Source organism: Bombina bombina, chromosome 3 (assembly GCF_027579735.1).
Source record: "Bombina bombina isolate aBomBom1 chromosome 3, aBomBom1.pri, whole genome shotgun sequence".
NCBI classification, from domain to species: Eukaryota; Metazoa; Chordata; class Amphibia; order Anura; family Bombinatoridae; genus Bombina; species Bombina bombina.
In genome coordinates, this window is record NC_069501.1 from 143357360 (window position 1) to 143378159 (window position 20800).

Genomic DNA, 20800 nt, shown 5'->3' on the forward strand with positions numbered 1-20800 from the left:
TACTGCTATTTTCCTGCGGCTGGAGTTTTGTCGTTAGAGCTCTAACGCTCACTTCAGAAACGACTCTAAATACCGGCGTTAGGAAGATCCCATTGAAAAGATAGGATACGCAATTGACGTAAGGGGATCTGGGGTATGGAAAAGTCGCGGCTGAAAAGTGAGCGTTAGACCCTTTAATCACTGACTCCAAATACCAGCGGGCGGCCAAAACCAGCGTTAGGAGCCTCTAACGCTGGTTTTCACAGCTAACGCCAAACTCCAAATCTAGGCCTAAGTAAACATAGGAACGTAGATTCCCTTGAAAATTCCCTTATAATTCTTTCCAGTGTAATATAGCGGCTATGGATATCCCCTATCCTTTACCACCCTTGGATGTTTCCGAGTGGCCTGGGAAATAATATGTCATAGTTATTAAAGAGGTCAGCATTCCAATACACAGGGCTTGTTTATATATCTATAACCACATGAGCTTATTTTTGGAATGGTTTATCTTCTCTGTATGTTAGATGTAAATTATGGACTTTGTTTACTATTCATATCTTTGTTGAGACATGTGCCAATGTCCATTATCATCCTGTAAACTTGTTTATGTTTGATGTTGTATGACCTCAATAAAAATAAAATATAAAAAAAAAAAAAAAAAAAAACTGTAAGTGGATCGTCGGGGATTAGTGATAGGTTTTTTTAAACATTTTTTGGGTGTTGTTTTTTAGATTAGGGTTTGGGATTTCTTAAAAGAGCTGAATGCCCTTTTCAGGGCAATGCAAAAGAGCTAAATGCCCTTTTAAGGGCAATGCCAATACAAATGCCCTTTTCAGGGCAATGAGTAGCTTAAGGTTTTGTTAGAGTTAGGTTTTTTATTTTGGGGCGTTGGTTGGGTGATTGGTTTTACTGTTGGGGGGTCTTTGTATCTTTTACAGGGAAAAGAGCTGTTTTCTTTAGGGCAATGCCCTACAAAAGGCCCTTTTAAGGGCTATTGGTAGTTTATTGTAGGCTAGGGGGTTATTGGGGGGGGGTATTTTTATAGGGCTATTAGATTAGGTGTAATTGTTTTTAATTTGGAAAATTTTGTTTGTTATTTTTCGTAATTTAGTGTTTGTTATTTTTTGTAATTTTAGATTAATTTTTTTTTAGTAGTGTTAGGTTTTTTTAATGTGTAATTTAGTTTAATTTGTAGTTATTTTAATTTTAGTATAATAGTTATGTTACGTTAATTTTAAGTTTAAACTTAGTTTCGTTTTAATTTCACAGGTAAGTTTTTATTTATTTTAAGATAGGGATATTGTAATTTTAATTTAAAGTTAGAGGTTGTTAGGTTTAGGGGTTAATAGTTTAATTTAGTTTTTTGCGATGTGGGGGGCTGGCGGGGTTATTAACTTCATGTAGTGGCGCAATGTCGGAGAGCGGCAGAGTAGGGGTTTATTGCTTTATTATAGTGTGGGCGATGTTGGGGTGCGGGGCAATAGGGGTTAATAATTTACTATAGTGGTCACGATGTCAGGGAGCAGCGGAATTATTAGTGGTGGCGATGTCGGGAGCAGCAGATTAGGGGTTAATAACTTTATTATAGTGTTTGTGATGAGGGAGGGCTTTGGTTTAGGGGTTAATAGGTAGTTTATGGGTGTTAGTGCACTTTGTAACACTTTAGTTTTGAGTTTTGTGTAACAGTTTTGTTGCGCAAAACTCATAACTACTGGTCTCAGATAGCGGAACGGATTGTGTTGGTATAGGCTGGAACGCAAGCATTTTAGCCTCACCGCACAACCTGTAATACCAGCGATACGGAAATCCCATGCAAAAACATAATTTTTTCGAGTGCAGGATTGATGTTGCGTTACAGGCTAAAATGCTTGCGGTACAGCTATGCCTACAAGACTCGTAATGGCTGCATTCTGGTTTTTATGCTTAAATGGCCATTTTGTCAGCGTTAAAACCGGAAAAAATATAGTAGTCATGAGTTAAATCTAGAATCAAAGCAAAATCACCACTCCACTTTATTATTTAACCATTTTTTTTTTCTGGACATGAGCTGGAAATCCTACCCTTACCACATCACAAAATTTAATTACCTGTTTCGTCAGAAATGTTTTGGATCATTCCATTGATGTTTATGAAAGTTTTAAAAAAAGCAGCTCACCATAGGAAATTAATTAAAATAGATTGAAAGTGAAATGCCACATAGGGAAATGTCACACTATTCATATAATCGTTCAACTCTGTTAAGTGAATTATTTACAAAAGACTATTAGTTTTGATAGCAGTAAGAGCCCACACAAATGTAATAGTACTAATAAAAGCTTTAGGAAGACGCGAATAGCTGAAAACTTATAAAGAAACATTGCACTCAAAAATCTTTCATCATGCATATAAAAGAGATGCAATTTAACATTATTATTATTATTATTTATTTGCATCACAATACAAAGTGAAATATATTTAAAATGAAAGTAACATAAAATAAAAAGGAATTCAGATTGGAAAATACATTAAAAAATATAATACAAGTCCTCCAATAATAAAAGCAATTTTTTATAGCAATATCAGTGGCAACATTAGCAATTATAAGAAATCTACTGAATGCACAGTCAAACATAGTTCACATGTCTATTATTTGAACTGCTCCTACACATAAACCATTCTTAGTGTTAGTGACCGCACAGTATATGCTGTATACACATGCTTTGAATACAACCCCCCTCCCTACTGCCAATATTTGAGTTCACTGGTAATGTGGGTTTATATCAGGAAGAAACCACTATTGTTTTCTATGGAAGGGACATCACCACTCGTGGAGACAGAAAAGGTCAGACCACGTTTCTATAAAATATTGCCAGCCACACGGATACAATTTGACCAGGCACACAGATTGTGAGGCTGACCAGACAAAAAAGACATTTGCTGTGGGTCAGATGATCTTTTTATCATCAGGGCTGTAATTTTCAGAGCGCTAATTGTTACCACAAGCTCATGGTAGCATTAACCAGAAACCTGTAATGGCTGATTATTTATTTTACACACGCAAACGGCAGATATGTCCATTTATTATTGCGTAATAAATTAGCGCTCCACATAGTGCTAAATAAAGAAAATAATGCCTGATAAGCTATGTTCTAAAATTAATTAGTTTAATTTAAAATGATCTTATATACAATATATAAAAAAGACAAAAATATTTTCAACTTACCTCTAGCAATATTCTTTTCCCATCTCTATAAGTTTTTATATTTGTTATATTCCTTGCAGGCAACAATAGTTTTTCTCTACTCCAATAAATTGATGGTGGTGGATTAGATAACACATCACAACTTATATTAATTGGATTATTTTCCCAGGAGTAGAAAATAGTCTGGTTTGAAATAAATTTTGGTGCATCTAAAAAGATAAGAAAAACATTAATTTAAAAAAAGAAGAAGTATATTTAGTTATTTATGCAAACTACTACAATAAACTATCAATATATTAATCAAAATGATCAATGAACCTTTTAAACTGTCAATTTAAAATATAATTTTACATTAGATGTCAATATTATTGTGTTATGTAGTTTTTATTGTTTCATTTAATATAAAATGTTTGGAATTTATAAATAAATAATTCCTTGTTCATTCCTAAGTATCCTACTAATTTTGTCTATGGTGATTTTAATAAAAAGGGCTAAATTACAAGTAGAGCATAAAAACATAAATTATGCTTACCAGATAAATTCCTTTGCTTCTGTATGAGGAAAGTCCACAGCTTCATTCCTTACTTGTGGGAATACAGAACCTGGCCACCAGGAGGAGGCAAAGACACCCCAGCCAAAGTCTTAAATACCTCCGCTATGTCCCTCATCCCCCAGTCATACTGCCGAGGGAACAAGGAACAGTAGGAGAAATATCAGGGTATAAATGGTGCCAGGAGAATAAAACCAAATTTTCATCCGTCCAACAGAGAATTTGGGTGGGGACCGTGGACTCTCCTCATACAAAAGGAAAGAAAATGATCTGGTAAGCATCATTTATGTTTTCCTTCTTAATATGAAGAGAGTCCATGGCTTCATTCCTTACTTGTGGGAAACATATACCCAAGCTCTAGAGGAAACTAAATGAAAACGGGAGGGTAAAAAGAGAGGCAAACCCTGTTCTGAGGACACCATAGCCTGCAAAACCCCTTTCTCCCCAAAATTAGCTTCTGCAGAAGCAAAAATGTGAAATATGTAGCATTTTTTTAAAAAATATGTAAGGAAAACCAGGTAGTTGCCCTACAACTCTGATCACTAAAGTCCTCATTATCAAAACCCAAGAGGTAGCCACAGCTCTAGATTAATGAGCATTAGGCCTCTGAGGAGGCTTGCGTCCCGCTGACTCTATATGCTAAGCAAAACATGCTCCTCAACCAGAAAAACAAGGAAGTGGATGAGGCTTCCTGCCCCTTATTCTTCCCAGAAAAGACACAAACAAGGAAGAAGTTTGACAAAACTCCTTTGTAGCCTGAAGATAGAATTCAAGGCCTGAACCACATCCAAGTTATGAAATAACCGCTCCTTCGAAGAAGAAGGATTAGAACACAAGGAAAGAACCACAATCTCCTGATTGAGGTTGTGATTTGAAACAACCATAGGAAGAAAACCTAACCCAGAGAGAACAGACTTAGCCACAAGAAAAACTAGGTAAGGGACCTCAAATTGTGAGGCAGCCATCTCTGTGCGCTGAAGCAATAGCCAGTAGAAAAAAAAATGAACCTTCCAACACAGAAAAACTTAATGTCAACTCCATGCATAAGCCCAAACGGAACCTTCTGTAAAACTTAGAACAAGATGTAAACTCCAAGGGGGAGCACTGGATCTAAACACAGGCCTGATCTAGTCAATGCCTGAACAAGACTGGACATCTGGAAGCTCTGTGAGCCTCTCGCGCAGTAAAAAAGATAGGGCAGAAATATGTCCCCCAAGGGACAGAGGGCCCTTCCCCTGAACACTCTGGAGAAAGAAAAGGATCCTGGAAAACCTGGCTTTATGCCAGGAGAATCCCCACTCTATATACCAGAAGAATTAGGTCCTGCACCCCTTATGATAGATGCGACTATACACCGACTTATGAGCTAGAACGAGAGTATCAACACTCCATCAGAAAAACTGCTCTCGGCTAAGACTAAGCATTCAATTCCACGCAGTCAGCCCTAGAGAGTCCAGGATGTGATGAACACAAGGACCCTGCACCAGCAGATTCCTGTAACAAGGCCATTGAGACAAAGCCCCTAAACTGCGACACAACTCTAGATATAAACAAAGCAAACCATCTCACTGATGTCTGCTCTTGCTAGGATCGACTATCCACAACAAAGAGCGACATGGCCGAAGAGAATAAGGTTTAAAGAAAACCTCTAAGGAATGCTAGATGTCTATCATATTCAGGATGAAAAGGCCGTAGCCCTACCTGGGTTCAAACCCACCTTCTGTTACAGAAGTGGTGGAGCTAACCTGACAACTTGAAATCCTTAAAGAAAGCTGCCACTGCAGGATTCAAACTCCAAGCTTTCCGTTTGCTAGGAAAGGTAGTTATCCCTTAGGCCACTTAGTCCTGCTGAAGCGTACGCTCATAGAATGGGTCACTGGCAATGAGTCAACATGGGCTTCCGCCCACCACTAAACACGAGACCCCCCAATAAGCAGGAGAAACTCTCCTTCAAAAGAGGGTCTCCCCACTGAGAGTTTCCAACTGGAACAAAACCAGAAGACCAAATCCTCTAAGCAGAATGCTCGCTGAGGAACCAAAGGAATAATTGGAAGGAAACTCCCAACCCACGGACCTCCCTAGGACACTCTCTCCCCATGGACAAGGGAGCAACAAGGTCAAAACCGCCCCGGGAGAACTAAGAGAAAAATTTCTCAGAACAGGGAGATCTGAACGGAACACTGGGAATTGATTTCCCCCACCGGCATTCAATGTAAGTCTGTTAAGACCAGATCACCAACACCATGCCAAAATCACGGCCTCGGCTGTGTCTATCACTCACCACCCCCGCATCAACAAAGACCAGAAGGGGGCTGGAGGGCATAACCCAAATGGTAAATTTGCAAGATCTCAGGATTAACAGAAAGCTGCCACAGCAGGATTCAACACTAAGCCTTCAGCTTGCTAGGCAGAGTAGATAAAAATCCTTGTCCCTAAGACAAAACAGCATCCAGATCCACACTGGTGTTGACACCAGCAACTCAGGTCTAGATCCAACTTGGAAGATCGAAAAGACACAAGAAAATTCCTAAAAGTCTATTAGCAGGCGAAGGTAAGAAACCCAGAAAGCCCAAACCCGGGAACTACCATAAAATCTGGAAGCAGGATTACTGCCACCTGAAACCCCAGATCCGAAGAAGGATCAGAATGAGGTTTACTGAAAGATACAGTTCCTAAGAACCAAATTTGCATAAAAAAGATGAGACAGGAAAGACATCCTTCTTCTGAAAAAAGGAAGGGAGAACCATACATTTTCCAGCGAAAAGAAGAACTGATAAGCTCTACTTAAATATCATAAAACCCAATTAGGATGGGAAGACCCTCCACTATTAGGGCATGCACCAACAGTGGAAGAAAATATCCTGCAGTGTGATAGATACCGGAACAATGACTCCAAATGTCCTTTGTCTTCTCTGACCAGACAATTGCCCAGAAAAGAAGCATATTTCCAGTCTCTAGGACCCCTAGAGCCATATGATCCAGTATCCATCACCCATCTCAGATAATACCTAAACAGGTCCAGCCTGTTAACTAGGATAGATGGGCCTGCTGTACCTGTACCGGAATCTAGAAGAAAAAACTCTTTCTCCTAAGTAGAAAGAAGGAACAGACCTAACTAGTATCCACAACAGGTCTTGTCTGTCATCTAGGACCTGGTTTCTCAACAGCCGGACCGTGGCCCAGTACCGGGCCGTGATAGCCCTGCTGGTGGGCCCCGACCTGTCATGCCCCCATTGCACACCAGGGGCAGACTGAGACCAATCAAGGCTCCAGGAAAACTGTCTCACACTAACCCAAATGTATTCAATGCTATGCAAATGAACATGGTAGCCTCCCTGCCCTGCCCCCAACATGCCCCTCAACCTCCAGTGCCAGGACTCCCAACATTAAGGGCCAGAGAAAGGGCCTCCAACCTTCAGGACAAGACCCCACACTCCATGGCCCTCACAGCAACAGACCCCCGGCAGGACCCCCACACTCCAGGGCCCCCACTAAACCCACACTTAACTGCTTAGTTACTGATAGGGCAACTGAAAACTCCAGCTTAAAAGGGACACTGAACCCAATTTTTTTCTTTTGTGATTCAGATAGAGCATGAAATTTTAAGCAACTTTCTAATATACTCCTATTATCAAATGTTCTTCATTCTCTTGGTGTCTTTATTTAAAAATCAAGAATGTAAGTTTAAATTCTGAACCATTTTTGGTGAACAACCTGGGTTGTTCTTGCTGATTTTTGGATAAATTCACCCCACCAATAAGTGCTGTCCAGGGTCCTAAACCAAAACATAGCTTAGATGGCTTCTTTTTCAAATAAAGATAGCAAGAGAACAAAGAAAAATTGATACTAGGAGTAAATTAGAAAGTTGCTTAAAATTGCATGTTCTATCTGAATCACAAAAGAAAAAAAAAATTGGGTTCAGTGTCCCTTTAAGGAACGCACCAGGATCCGTGGAGATGCCATTTGAGGGCCCCCTACTTGCTGGTCCCTCGGCCCAGGTCCTATTTGCTTGACTGATCAGCCCGCTTCTGCTGCTTACTATATATATATATATACAGTGAGTGCAAAATTATTAGGCAAATTAGTATTTTGACCACATCATCCTCTTTATGCATGTTGTCTTACTCCAAGCTGTATAGGCTCGAAAGCCTACTACCAATTAAGCATATTAGGTGATGTGCATCTCTGTAATGAGAAGGGGTGTGGTCTAATGACATCAACACCCTATATCAGGTGTGCATAATTATTAGGCAACTTCCTTTCCTTTGGCAAAATGGGTCAAAAGAAGGACTTGACAGGCTCAGAAAAGTCAAAAATAGTGAGATATCTTGCAGAGGGATGCAGCACTCTTAAAATTGCAAAGCTTCTGAAGCGTGATCATCGAACAATCAAGCGTTTCATTCAAAATAGTCAACAGGGTCGCAAGAAGCGTGTGGAAAACCAAGGCGCAAAATAACTGCCCATGAACTGAGAAAAGTCAAGCGTGCAGCTGCCAAGATGCCACTTGCCACCAGTTTGGCCATATTTCAGAGCTGCAACATCACTGGGGTGCCCAAAAGCACAAGGTGTGCAATACTCAGAGACATGGCCAAGGTAAGAAAGGCTGAAAGACGACCACCACTGGACAAGACACACAAGCTGAAATGTCAAGACTGGGCCAAGAAATATCTCAAGACTGATTTTTCTAAGGTTTTATGGGCTGATGAAATGAGAGTGAGTCTTGATGGGCCTGTGGCTGGATTGGTAAAGGGCAGAGAGCTCCAGTCCGACTCAGACGCCAGCAAGGTGGAGGTGGAGTACTGGTTTGGGCTGGTATCATCAAAGATGAGCTTGTGGGGCCTTTTCGGGGTGAGGATGGAGTCAAGCTCAACTCCCAGTCCTACTGCCAGTTTCTGGAAGACACCTTCTTCAAGCAGTGGTACAGGAAGAAGTCTGCATCCTTCAAGAAAAACATGATTTTCATGCAGGACAATGCTCCATCACACGCGTCCAAGTACTCCACAGCGTGCCTGGCAAGAAAATGTATAAAAGAAGAAAATCTAATGACATGGCCTCCTTGTTCACCTGATCTGAACCCCATTGAGAACCTGTGGTCCATCATCCAAATGTGAGATTTACAAGGAGGGAAAACAGTACACCCTCTCTGAACAGTGTCTGGGAGGCTGTGGTTGCTGCTGCATGCAATGTTGATGGTGAACAGATCAAAACACTGACAGAATCCATGGATGGCAGGCTTTTGAGTGTCCTTGCAAAGAAAGGTGGCTATATTGGTCACTGATTTGTTTTTTGTTTTGTTTTTGAATGTCAGAAATGTATATTTCTGAATGTTGAGATGTTATATTGATTTCACTGGTAAAAATAGATAATTGAAATGGGTATATATTTGTTTTTTGTTAAGTTGCCTAATAATTATGCACAGTAATAGTCACCTGCACACACAGATATCCCCCTAAAATAGCTATAACTAAAAACAAACTAAAAACTACTTCCAAAACTATTCAGCTTTGATATTAATGGGTTTTTTGGGTTCATTGAGAACATGGTTGTTGTTCAATAATAAATTTAATCCTCAAAAATACAACTTGCCTAATAATTCTGCACTCCCTGTATATATATATAAATAAAACTACCGGGCCCTGGACATGTCCAGCTCAAATTAACCGGGGCTTGAGGTCACTTTGGTTGAGAATCACTGATCTAGGATACAACGTATCTCCTGGAACATTCCCGGGCTAAAAAGAAACTTCTTAAGTTCCAGCAAAGCTAGAACAACTGAGTAATCAAATGAAAGAAATTAAATAAATTATGCTCCAAGGCTTAACATTTTCCCCTAAAATATTGGGGGAACTATCACCCCAAGCAGAAATCTATACGCTTCCACCGGAAGTCTCCAAAAATCTGGACCATCAAAGTCGATAGATCAAAAATCTCATGTGACAAAACATCTTTATAAGAAGAGTTTCTAAAACAATCCAGAGCTCAAAAAAACAAAAAGCTATCCCAACGGAATAGCAAAGAAAGGCAAGTGCCCACAGTAATAAGCCGAAAAGGAGTGTGTAAACAAAAACAGGTCCTGCCTGTCCTACGACACAACCCCCCATAGAGCTCTGAACAGGGATTCTAAATAAACAATAAAACAAAAAGTAAAACAAGACGACAAGGAATATCACCATCTTCCACTCGTCTAGTTAAGATCCTTATCTGATTTAGAGTAATGAGATTCAACTGACGGAGCAGTACTGGAAACCTCTAACATCGCCAAAACATCTCACAGAAGTAAACGCAGGCTTGCCAATCTAAATCTAAAAGCTAAGCGCCAAACAGTCGGAGGACCCAAGTCAGCAGACTCCGACCCTGGAGGTTCTCCCTCCGAATCCTAAGAGGGGACCGCATCCTCAGAGGACTGATCGGACACCAATTGTCCTTGGGCAGGAGAGCCCAGACTAACCCCTTGCTTGCAAGAAGCAGGAATAGGTAACCTCGCTAAGGCCGAAAAGATGGCCATTAGGAACTACAAAGTAACCTCTGGTGGAAACAAACCCCTTACAGGTGAAGGAGGGTCAGAACTTGGGAAGATTGCATATGTAGAAACAGAATCAAGGGAACACACCTCACTAACATCTCAGCATTGGTTGATGAGAACATTCTATTGCGGCATATGGAACATAATTGAGCAGGCTGGATTACCCGGGCCTCCTCCCAATATACACAGGTATCAAATTCTGTATTGAAGGGATACCCCTCTAAATTATCTGAATCCTCCATAACTCGACTGTATCAAATTATAGAAAGGAAAAACAACTGGCAACTTATACCCTCAATGACTACTTACCACCTCCTATGACCCAGACAGATAGAGAAGAAGCTCCTCTCTGCAGACATCCCGGTCAGGAATCAAAAGCGGTGAAAAAAATGTGACCATTCCCGGTAACATAGTGCTCATGCAGGACCTGCCCCTGCTAAGAAAAAAGCGTGCCATCTTAATCTTAAGAAACTGTTCAGCTCTTAAAATTAAAATAAACTGTACGTTCCGTATCAGCCTAAGAGCCCAAACATTCTTACATATAAGCAGTCGAAATCACATAACAAATATGATTTAAAAACCCCACTGTTCAATAATCCCCCTCAGGAGATATTAACCCTTGATTCCATAAAGATAAAAGAGTGTCACTGTGACCCTGTCTTCTATCGTTAACATGTGTGTAAAAGTAATGAAATGATCTTACCAGAATCTATGCCGTGGAACAGTGACACGGTCCTTCACGTTTGACAGATTGTAGCAGAGCTTCTGACATGGACTTGAGTGAAGAAAGCAGGCACCGAAACTCGTCAACGCTGATTGCTTAAGGAGCTGTTAATATGAGTCTGGATCGGTTCACAGAAAGACTCACCCTGCACTTCCAGACTTTAACTTTCATCAATGCTCTCACTGAGAGGCTGACAAGACGACTTAAAACTCCAGTCTCATCTCAAAGAGTACTACCCTCCATAAAGAACTACTCCGAAATCTTCTGACACTTCTCTGCCAACCTCCTGTGACGAAAAGCAAAGAATGACTGGGGGATGAGGGAAGTTGGGGAGGTATTTAAGCCTTTGACTGGGGTGTCTTTGCCTCCTCCTGGTGGCCAGGTTCTGTATTCCCACAAGTAAGGAATGAAGCCGTGGACTCTCCTCATATAAAGAAGGAAATAAACATTGTTTTATCAATAGAGATTCATTTATAAACTGGGCCATAATATGTATTGTGAGTTTTAAGTGAGTTATATGTTTTGTGATGCAAAAGAGTGTAATATCTGCATGTAATATGAAACTAAAAAAATCAAACTTTAATAAAGTAATAATACAATGTGTTTGGGTTCAATAAAATGATCACATTGCATATTTCTAAAACTATTTAATGTTCTGTTTTTTTTAATGAGGGTATATTTTAATTTGTTTTTCAAGTATTTATAATTACGATTAGATAAGGGGCACCATTTATAAAACTATAAACACAGCTTCGGGGCCCAAGCTGACATGAAATGCTAGAAAGGTAGCTAAAGTCTTAAGACCACTGCTACTTTACTTATTTGAAACCTCAGACCTTTCAGATTTAAAGGGACACTAAACCCAAATATTTTATTTAATGATTCAGATAGAGCATGTGATTTTAAGCAACTTTCTAATTTACTCCTATTATAACTTTTTCTTAGTTCTCTTGCTATTTTTATTTAAAAATTATTTACTCTATATAAAGCTTAGGAGCCAGCCCATTTTTGGTTCAGAACCTGGGTTATGCTTGCTTATTGGTTTGCTAAATGTAGCCACCAATAAGCAAATGCTATCCAGGGTGCTGAACCTAATTGGTCTGCTTCAAATTGCATGCTCTATCTGAATCATAAAAGAAAAAAATTGGGTTTAGTATCCCTTTAAGTCATTTAGATGATTGACAAGCCTTACTCTTATGCGATTGGTTGTATGAAAGTAGGGGGCCTGATGATAATAACCATTTTCTGTGATGCCATGCTCCCAGTAAACTTGCCCTTCTGACAATTCATGGTTTAAAGTACATTTAAAGTTCAGTGAACATCTAAAAAAATGTCAATAAAATTTAGTCACATTTACAGTATCCCACAAAAGTGAGTTCACCCCTCACATTTTTGTAAATATTTTATTATATATCTTGATGTGACAACACTGAAGAAATGACACTTTGATACAATGTAAAGTAATGAGTGTACAGCCTGTATAACAGTGTAAATTTGCTGTCCCCTCAAAATAACTCAACACACAGCTATTATTGTCTAAAGTGTTGGCAACAAAATTGAGTGCACCCCTAAGTGAAAATGTCCAAATTGGGTCCAAAGTGTCAATATTTTGTGTGGCCACCATTATTTTCCAGCACTGCCTTAACCCTCTTAGGGTTAGTTCACCAGAGCTTCACATGTTACCACTGGAGTCCTCTTTCACTCCTCCATGACGACATCACAGAGCTGGCGGATGGTAGATACCTTGTGCTCCCCCACCTTCCGTTTGAGGATGCCCCACAGATGCTCAATAGGGTTTTATGTCTGGAGACATGCTTGGCCAGTCCATCACCTTTACCCTCAGCTTTTTTAGCAAGGCAGTGGTCATCTTGGAGGTGTGTTTGGGGTCTTTATCATGTTGCAATACTTCCCTGCGGCCCAGTTTCCAAAGGAAGGGGATCATGCTCTGCTTCATTATGTCACAAGACATGTTGGCATTCATGGTTCCCTCAATTAACTGTAAATCCCGAGTGCTGGCAGCACTTATACAGGCCCAGACCATGACACTCCCAACACCATGCTTGACTGTAGGCAAGACACACTTGTCTTTGTACTCCTCACCTGGTTGCCGCCACATACGCTTGACACCATCTGAACCAAATAAGTTTATCTCGGTTTCATCGGACCACAGGACATGGTTCCAGTAATTCATGTCCTTAGTCTGTTTGTCTTCAGCAAACTGTTTGCAGACTTTCTTGTGCATCATCTTTAGAAGGGGCTTCCTTCTGGGATTACAGCCATGCAGACCAATTTGATGCAGTGTGCGGCATATGGTCTGAGCACTGACAGGCTGATCCCTCGCCCCTTCAACCTCTGCAGCAATGCTGGAAGCACTCATATGTCCTATTTCCCAAAGGACAACCTCTGCATATGACACTGAGCACGTGCACTCAACTTCTTTGGTTGACCATGGCGAGGCCTGTTCTGAGTGGAACCTGTCTTGTGAAACTGCTGTATGGTCTTGCCCACCGTGCTGCAGCTCAGTTTCAGGGTCATGGCAATCTTATTATAGCCTAGGCAATCTTTATGTAGAGCAACATTTTTTTTTCAGATCCTCAGAGAGTTATTTGCCATGAGGTGCCATGTTGAACTTCCAGTGACCAGTATAAGAGTGTGAGAGCGATAACATCAACTTTAACACACTTGAGACCTTGTAACACTAACAAGTCACATGATACCGGGGAGGAAAATGGCTAATTGGGCCCAATTTGGACATTTCCACTTAGGGGTGTTCTCACTTTTGTTGCCAATGATTTAGAATTTAATGGCTGCGTGTTGAGTTATTTTGAGGGGACAGTACATTTACACTGCTATACAGGCAGTACACTCACTATTTTACATAGCTTTTGTAGCAAACTGTTATTTCTTCAGTGTTGCCCACATGAAAATATATAATAAAATATTTCCAAAATTGTGACGGGGTGTACTAACCTTTGTGGGATACTGTATAGTTATGGTTAGACAAAAAGGACACAAATGGGATCTTCAAGTTAGAGATGTCTAAATAAAATGTAAAATGGTTGATCTTGTAGTTACCTGCCATTAGTAAAATATTAATGCATGAATAAATTAATAAATAATCCTTAATTATACACATATGTACATATATAAATCCGTCAGTTACTAGATCTACTGAACATGAAAACTCAAAGAATGGGGTCACTGAAAGTTGAAGCTTGTGGAGCATAAAAATTGCCTTTCATCTGTTGCATTATTCACCACAGAGTTTCAAACTACTTCTGGAAGCAACATCAGCACAAGAACTGTGCACCAGGAGCTTCATGAAATAGGTTCAACATTGGCTGGTGTGGTTGTAAAGCACACTACCACTGAACTCTGGAGTCAATCATGATTCAGAGTTCATTCATGCTTCAATATAGTGTTAGGACCAGTCTATCTTGGGACACCTTGTAAGTGGTGACTAGCTGAGGCAGAATATAGCCATATTGTGTGACTAAGATCCCAATTTTATTTAAACATATAAGTTTTTTGCAGGCATTTTATATGTGGTCTTATTAGTTTGGTTGTGCACTCCCACAATATTTGTACTAAAATATAAGATGTTTTGTTAGGTGTGCTTAACCAAAACCCCCTGTTGAATTTCTAAATTTAGGGAGATGACCAAATCCCTTTGGTTAAAGCACACCACCCTGCTTAGGTGTGTTCAGAGTGTAATTGATATATATTATATATTATATATATATATATATATATATACAGGGAGTGCAGAATTATTAGGCAAATGAGTATTTTGACCACATCATCCTCTTTATGCATGTTGTCTTACTCCAAGCTATATAGGCTCGAAAGCCTACTACCAATTAAGCATATTAAGTGATGTGCATCTCTGTAAATGAGAAGGGGTGTGGTCTAATGACATCAAACACCCTATATCAGGTGTGCATAATTATTAGGCAACTTCCTTTCCTTTGCCAAAATGGGTCAAAAGAAGGACTTGACAGGCTCAGAAAAGTAAAAAATAGTGAGATATCTTGCAGAGGGATGCAGCACTCTTAAAATTGCAAAGCTTCTGAAGAGTGATCATCGAACAATCAAGCGTTTCATTCAAAATAGTCAACAGGGTCGCAAGAAGCGTGTGGAAAAACCAAGGCGCAAAATAAGTGCCCATTGAACTGAGAAAAGTCAAGCGTGCAGCTGCCAAGATGCCACTTGCCACCCAGTTTGGCCATATTCAGAGCTGCAACATCACTGGAGTGCCAAAAGCACAAGGTGTGCAATACTCAGAGACATGGCCAAGGTAAGAAAGGCTGAAAGACGACCACCACTGAACAAGACACACAAGCTGAAAACGTCAAGACTGGGCCAAGAAATATCTCAAGACTGATTTTTCTAAGGTTTTATGGACTGATGAAATGAGAGTGAGTCTTGATGGGCCAGATGGATGGGCCCGTGGCTGGATTGGTAAAGGGAACATGGCCTCCTTGTTCACCTGATCTGAACCCCATTGAGAACCTGTGGTCCATCATCAAATGTGAGATTTACAAGGAGGGAAAACAGTACACCTCTCTGAACAGTGTATGGGAGGCTGTGGTTGCTGCTGCACGCAATGTTGATGGTGAACAGATAAAACACTGACAGAATCCATGGATGGCAGGCTTTTGAGTGTCCTTGCAAAGAAAGGTGGCTATATTGGTCACTGATTTGTTTTTGTTTTGTTTTTGAATGTCAGAAATGTATATTTGTGAATGTTGAGATGTTATATTGGTTTCACTTTGTTTTTTGTTAAGTTGCCTAATAATTATGCACAGTAATAGTCACCTGCACACACAGATATCCCCCTAAAATAGCTATAACTAAAAACAAACTAAAAAACTACTTCCAAAACTATTCAGCTTTGATATTAATGAGTTTTTTGGGTTCATTGAAAACAGGGTTGTTGTTCAATAATAAAATGAATCCTCAAAAATACAAACTTGCCTAATAATTATGCACTCCCTGTATGTATATATTATTATATATATACACACACACACACCTACACACAGACACACAGTTGTGCTCATAAATTTACATACCCTGGCAGATTTATGATTTCTTGGCATTTTTCAGAGAATATGAATGATAACACGCAGCGCTGTGGGAATCTGTTGGCACTCTACAAATACCTGATAACAATAATAATAATAATAATAATAATAATAATAATAACACACAAAAACTTTTCTTTCACATCATGGTTAGTGTTTGGCTGAAGCCATTTATTATCAATCAACTATGTTTACTCTTTTTAAATCAATAATGACAACAGAAAACTACCCAAATGACCCTGATCATAAGTTTACATTCCCTGGTGATTTTGGCCTGATAACATGCACACACGTTGACACAAAGGGGTTTGAATGGCTATTAAAGTTAACCATCCTCACCTGTGATCTGTTTGCCTTGAATTAGTGTGTGTGTATAAAATGTCAATGAGTTTCTGGACTCCTGACAGATCCTAGCATCTTTCGATCCAGTGCTGCACTGATGTTTCTGGATTCTGAATCATGGGGATCTGGATCAAAGGATCTGTGGGAAAAGGTAGTTGAACTGTATAAAACAGAAAAGGGATATAAAAAAATATCCAAGGAATTGAGAATGCAAATCAGCAGTGTTCAAATTCTAATCAAGAAGTGGAAAATTAGGCTTTTGGTTTGATTACATACTGCATTCAACTTGCCAATTCGGACCAAATTTCCTGTGCCTTTGTAGCTCACACATCCCCAAACATCAGCGATTCACCTCCGTGTTTTCACAGTAGGAATAGTGTACATTTCATCATAGGCCTTTTTGACTCCTCTCCAAATGTAGCGTTTTTGGTTGTAGCCAAAAAGCTCAATTTTGTTCTCAACACTCCAAATGACTTTGTGCCAGAAGGTTTGAGGCTTGTCTCTGTGCTGTTTGGCGTATTGTAAGCGGGATACTTTGAGGCATTCTGCGTGGTAATGCTTTCTTCTGGCGACTCGACCATGCAGCCCATTTTTCTTCAAGTGCCTCCTAATTGTGCATCTTGAAACAGCCACACCACATGTCCTGTATTTCACCTGAAGTTATTTGTGGGTTTGTCTTTGCATCCCGAACAATTTTCCTGGCAGTTGTGGCTGAAGTTTTAGTTGGTCTACCTGACCATGGTTTGGTTTCAACAGAACCCCTCATTTTCCACTTCTTTATTAGAGTTTGAACACTGCTGTTTTGCATTCTCAATTCCTTGGATATCTTTTTATATCCCTTTTCTGTTTTATACAGTTCAACTACCTTTTCCCGCAGATCCTTTGACAATTCTTTTGCTTTCCCCATGACTCAGAATCTAGAATCATCAGTGCAGCACTGGATGAAAGATGCAAGGGTCTGTCAGGAGTCCAGAAACTCATTGACCTTTTATACACACACATTAATTACAAGCAAACAGATCATAGGTGAGGATGGTTACTTTTAATAGCCATTCAAACCCCTTTGTGTCAACTTGTGTGCATGTTATCAGGCCAAAATCACCAGGGTATGTAAACTTTTGATCAGGGTCATTTGGGTAGTTTCTGTTGTCATTATAATTTAAAGAGAGTAAACACAGTTGATTGATAATAAATGGCTTCAGCCAAACACTAACCATGAGTGAAATAAAAGTTTTTGTGTTATCATTCAAATTCTCTGAAAAATAGCCAATAAATCATAAATTCTGGCCAGGGTATTGTAAATTTAAGAGCACAACTGTGATATATATATATATATATATGATATTTATATATATATATATAGATATAGTATATATATATATATAAATAAAAAAAAAATATATATATATATATATATATATATAAAGGTGGCCCTCATTTTACAAAGGTTCAATTTACACCGTTTCAGAATAAAAACCTTTTTTTCCAGTCATGTGACTGCTATTGAAAAGCATTGAGAAGCAGTGCATTTATTAAAATAGCCAATAGGTGGGAGCTGTCCGCTTGTGTTGCCACAAAGCCAAGAAAGCTGAAATTAATCAGTTTAACCAGACTTGAGCTAGTCGAGCAGATTTCAAAGGAACAAGATCTTCCTGTCTATAAATCAGTCCAGATTGGAATGCATAGAAAGAAATGCTTGCAGAAAATGCAAGTGAAGTTTGTGTTGTGGATTATTTTATTAGGTTTTATAATGCTGTTTAGCAAATGTTTTTGTTCATTTAACTTAGTTTAATTATATATTCTGTGCTGTGTTATTATTTTATTAGGTTTATAATGCTGTTTAGCATTTAAAGTCTTCATTTCAAAGCTTTAAAAACAATGTATTAGGTGTTACTTATGACATTTTGAGAGGGGCCTGGAACCTATCTCCCTCACTTCCCATTGACTTACATTATAAACGGGTTTCAATTTACAATGGTTTCGATTTACAACCATTCCTTCTGGAACCTACCCCCGGCGTAAACTGAGGGCTACCTGTATATATAAAGCCAGGGAGCTTCATTCTATGCAGTCTTGTTTGAGGCATATTTATTTTTCCTATGTTTTTTGGAGATAAAATATGTTAAATTAATCTTTTACAAATATTACTACCTTTACTAACTCTTGTATTGTACTTGATTTTATTTCAGTTTATATTCAAATTTGCTTATTTCCACTGGTTTGACCTCCAACTAAATTTCCCATGTTCAAGATTTACATTTCTCAGAAAAGTTTGGTAGTCATGAAAAATATCCAGCCCTGCTTTGACTTTAAAAAAATATTATAAATGTGCTTGTTCTATAATGTACATCACTAATTATATGATTTGGCTAGAATTATAGCCTCACAATGATATAATAATACTTTTTAATAAACACTTCAAATCCTGCACAAATTGCCACTTCATTGTCACAAATATGCAACATTTTTCTTGACTATCTAAAATATCAGCTTCATCACATTGTATTTCTGTTAAATGATCTAATTACAATGCTTACAAAAAGAATAAACTAAAACACTCTCTCCTTTTTATTCTAGTCAGATTTGCTGAATTAAGCAGTACACTTTAACCAAAACTTTATAAATTAATATCTGCTGAAGTTAAAATGAATGGCTCAAGTTTTATGCAATAAAGAGAGACCCAGAAAGATTTATTATATTTTGCATACAATTATTTTTAGCTTAGCATCAAATGCCTTAAAGGGACACTGTACCCAAAAAATTTCTTTCATGATTCAGACTGAGCATGAAATTTTAAGCAACTTTCTAATTTACTCCTATTATCAAATTTTCTTTATTCTCTTGGTATCTTTATTTGAAATGCAAGAAGGTAAGTTTAGATGCAATTTAGATGCTGGCCCATTTTTGGTGAACAACCTGGGTTGTCATTGCTGATTGGTGGATAAATTCATCCACCAATAAAAAAAAGTGCTGTCCAGAGTACTGAAACCAAAAAAAAGCATGATAGCAAGAGAACGAAGAAAAAATGATAATAGGAATAAATTAGAAAGTTACTTAAAATTGCATGCTCAATCTGAATTGTGAAAGAATTTTTTTGGGTACAGTATCCCTTTAAGTTTGGCTACATTGACAACCCTTAAAGGGATAGTCTAGTCAAAATGAAACATTCATGATTCAGATAGAGCATGCACTTTTAAGCAACTTTCTAATTTACTCCTATTATCAATTTTTTCTTTGCTCTCTGGTATCTTTAATTGAAAAATGAAGAATGTAAAGCCTAGAAGCCAGCCCATTTTTGGCTCAGAAGCTGGGTAGCGCTTGCTGATAGGTGTCTAAATGTAGCCACAATTAGCAAGTGCTACCCAGGGGTTGAACCAAAAATGGGAAGGCTCATAAGCTTACATTCTGCTTTTTCAAATAAAGATACAATTAGAATGTTGAAAAATTGATAATTAGGAGTAAATTACAAAGTTTATTAAAATTGCATGCTCTATCTGAATCATTAAAGAAAAAAAAATTGAGTTTCAGATTCCGTCATACCAATGCCACTTTAACTTATGTAACACCAAGATAAAATATTGAAAACAATTGTTACTTACTATCTTCCTACAATAAATAAGGCACCCATCTTCACAATAACAGGTATGTGTCCTAAATTGAAATGTGTTTAAGTGCATTTCATTTTTGAATAGAAGTTATAGAAACAATAGGACAGACAAGGTTCATGATTTGATAACCTGATCAGCCTTTGTGGTGAATGGGCAGTAAAACACTGTGCATCTGCTGGCTGGAGGTACCATTGCACAATGATTTTCTTGTACATTGAGCTCCTTGACTGATTAGTGAAATGAAGTCCTCTTTGACATGATACCCATCTCTGGCAACTCTCTGAGCAGTTACAGTGTTTGGATGAGGCTGCATTAGACATGCCCTGCATATCTGTGTATGCCACTCAAATATTAATACATTTTACATTTATACAAATAACAATTCCAATTATTTCCTTTATTTAAATATATTTTTTGTTTGTTTTTTTGTTTCTTTTAAAGCAACTATTTTAGCAAAAAGAAAAGGTTTTGGGTTTAATATAAAATATAATTTATTTTCAGCAGTGGCTGGCAGTAGTATTAAACACCTTTTCAAAGCTGATGTTAAAAACGAATCATAGGTTTACTGAATGTTTCCTGGATTGTGATACCAACAGGAGGTGCCCTTTATATGTCAGTAAACGATTGTCCAGCAGATCAAATGTAATGTGTGCTGTCAATAAGACAATGCAGGTGGTTTTTATTTCAGCACCAGTGTTTGATTTTTTTTTGTGTTAAAATTCTACTGAAATGCAAACCAGTAATTACTTACAGATACCATAACATTATTAGCAGATCTGTGATCGTGTCCAATGCTACAAGTA

At 38.5% G+C, this 20800-nt stretch overlaps 1 protein-coding gene across 1 annotated transcript in view; it reads right to left on the minus strand.

Moving 5' to 3' along the window:
* NCAM2 (neural cell adhesion molecule 2) overlaps window positions 1-20800 on the minus strand; it is a 609436-nt gene that overhangs the window by 281207 nt on the left and 307429 nt on the right. The window contains 1 exon segment of the mRNA XM_053706007.1: window positions 3185-3372. Coding sequence (XP_053561982.1) covers window positions 3185-3372 — 188 coding nt within the window.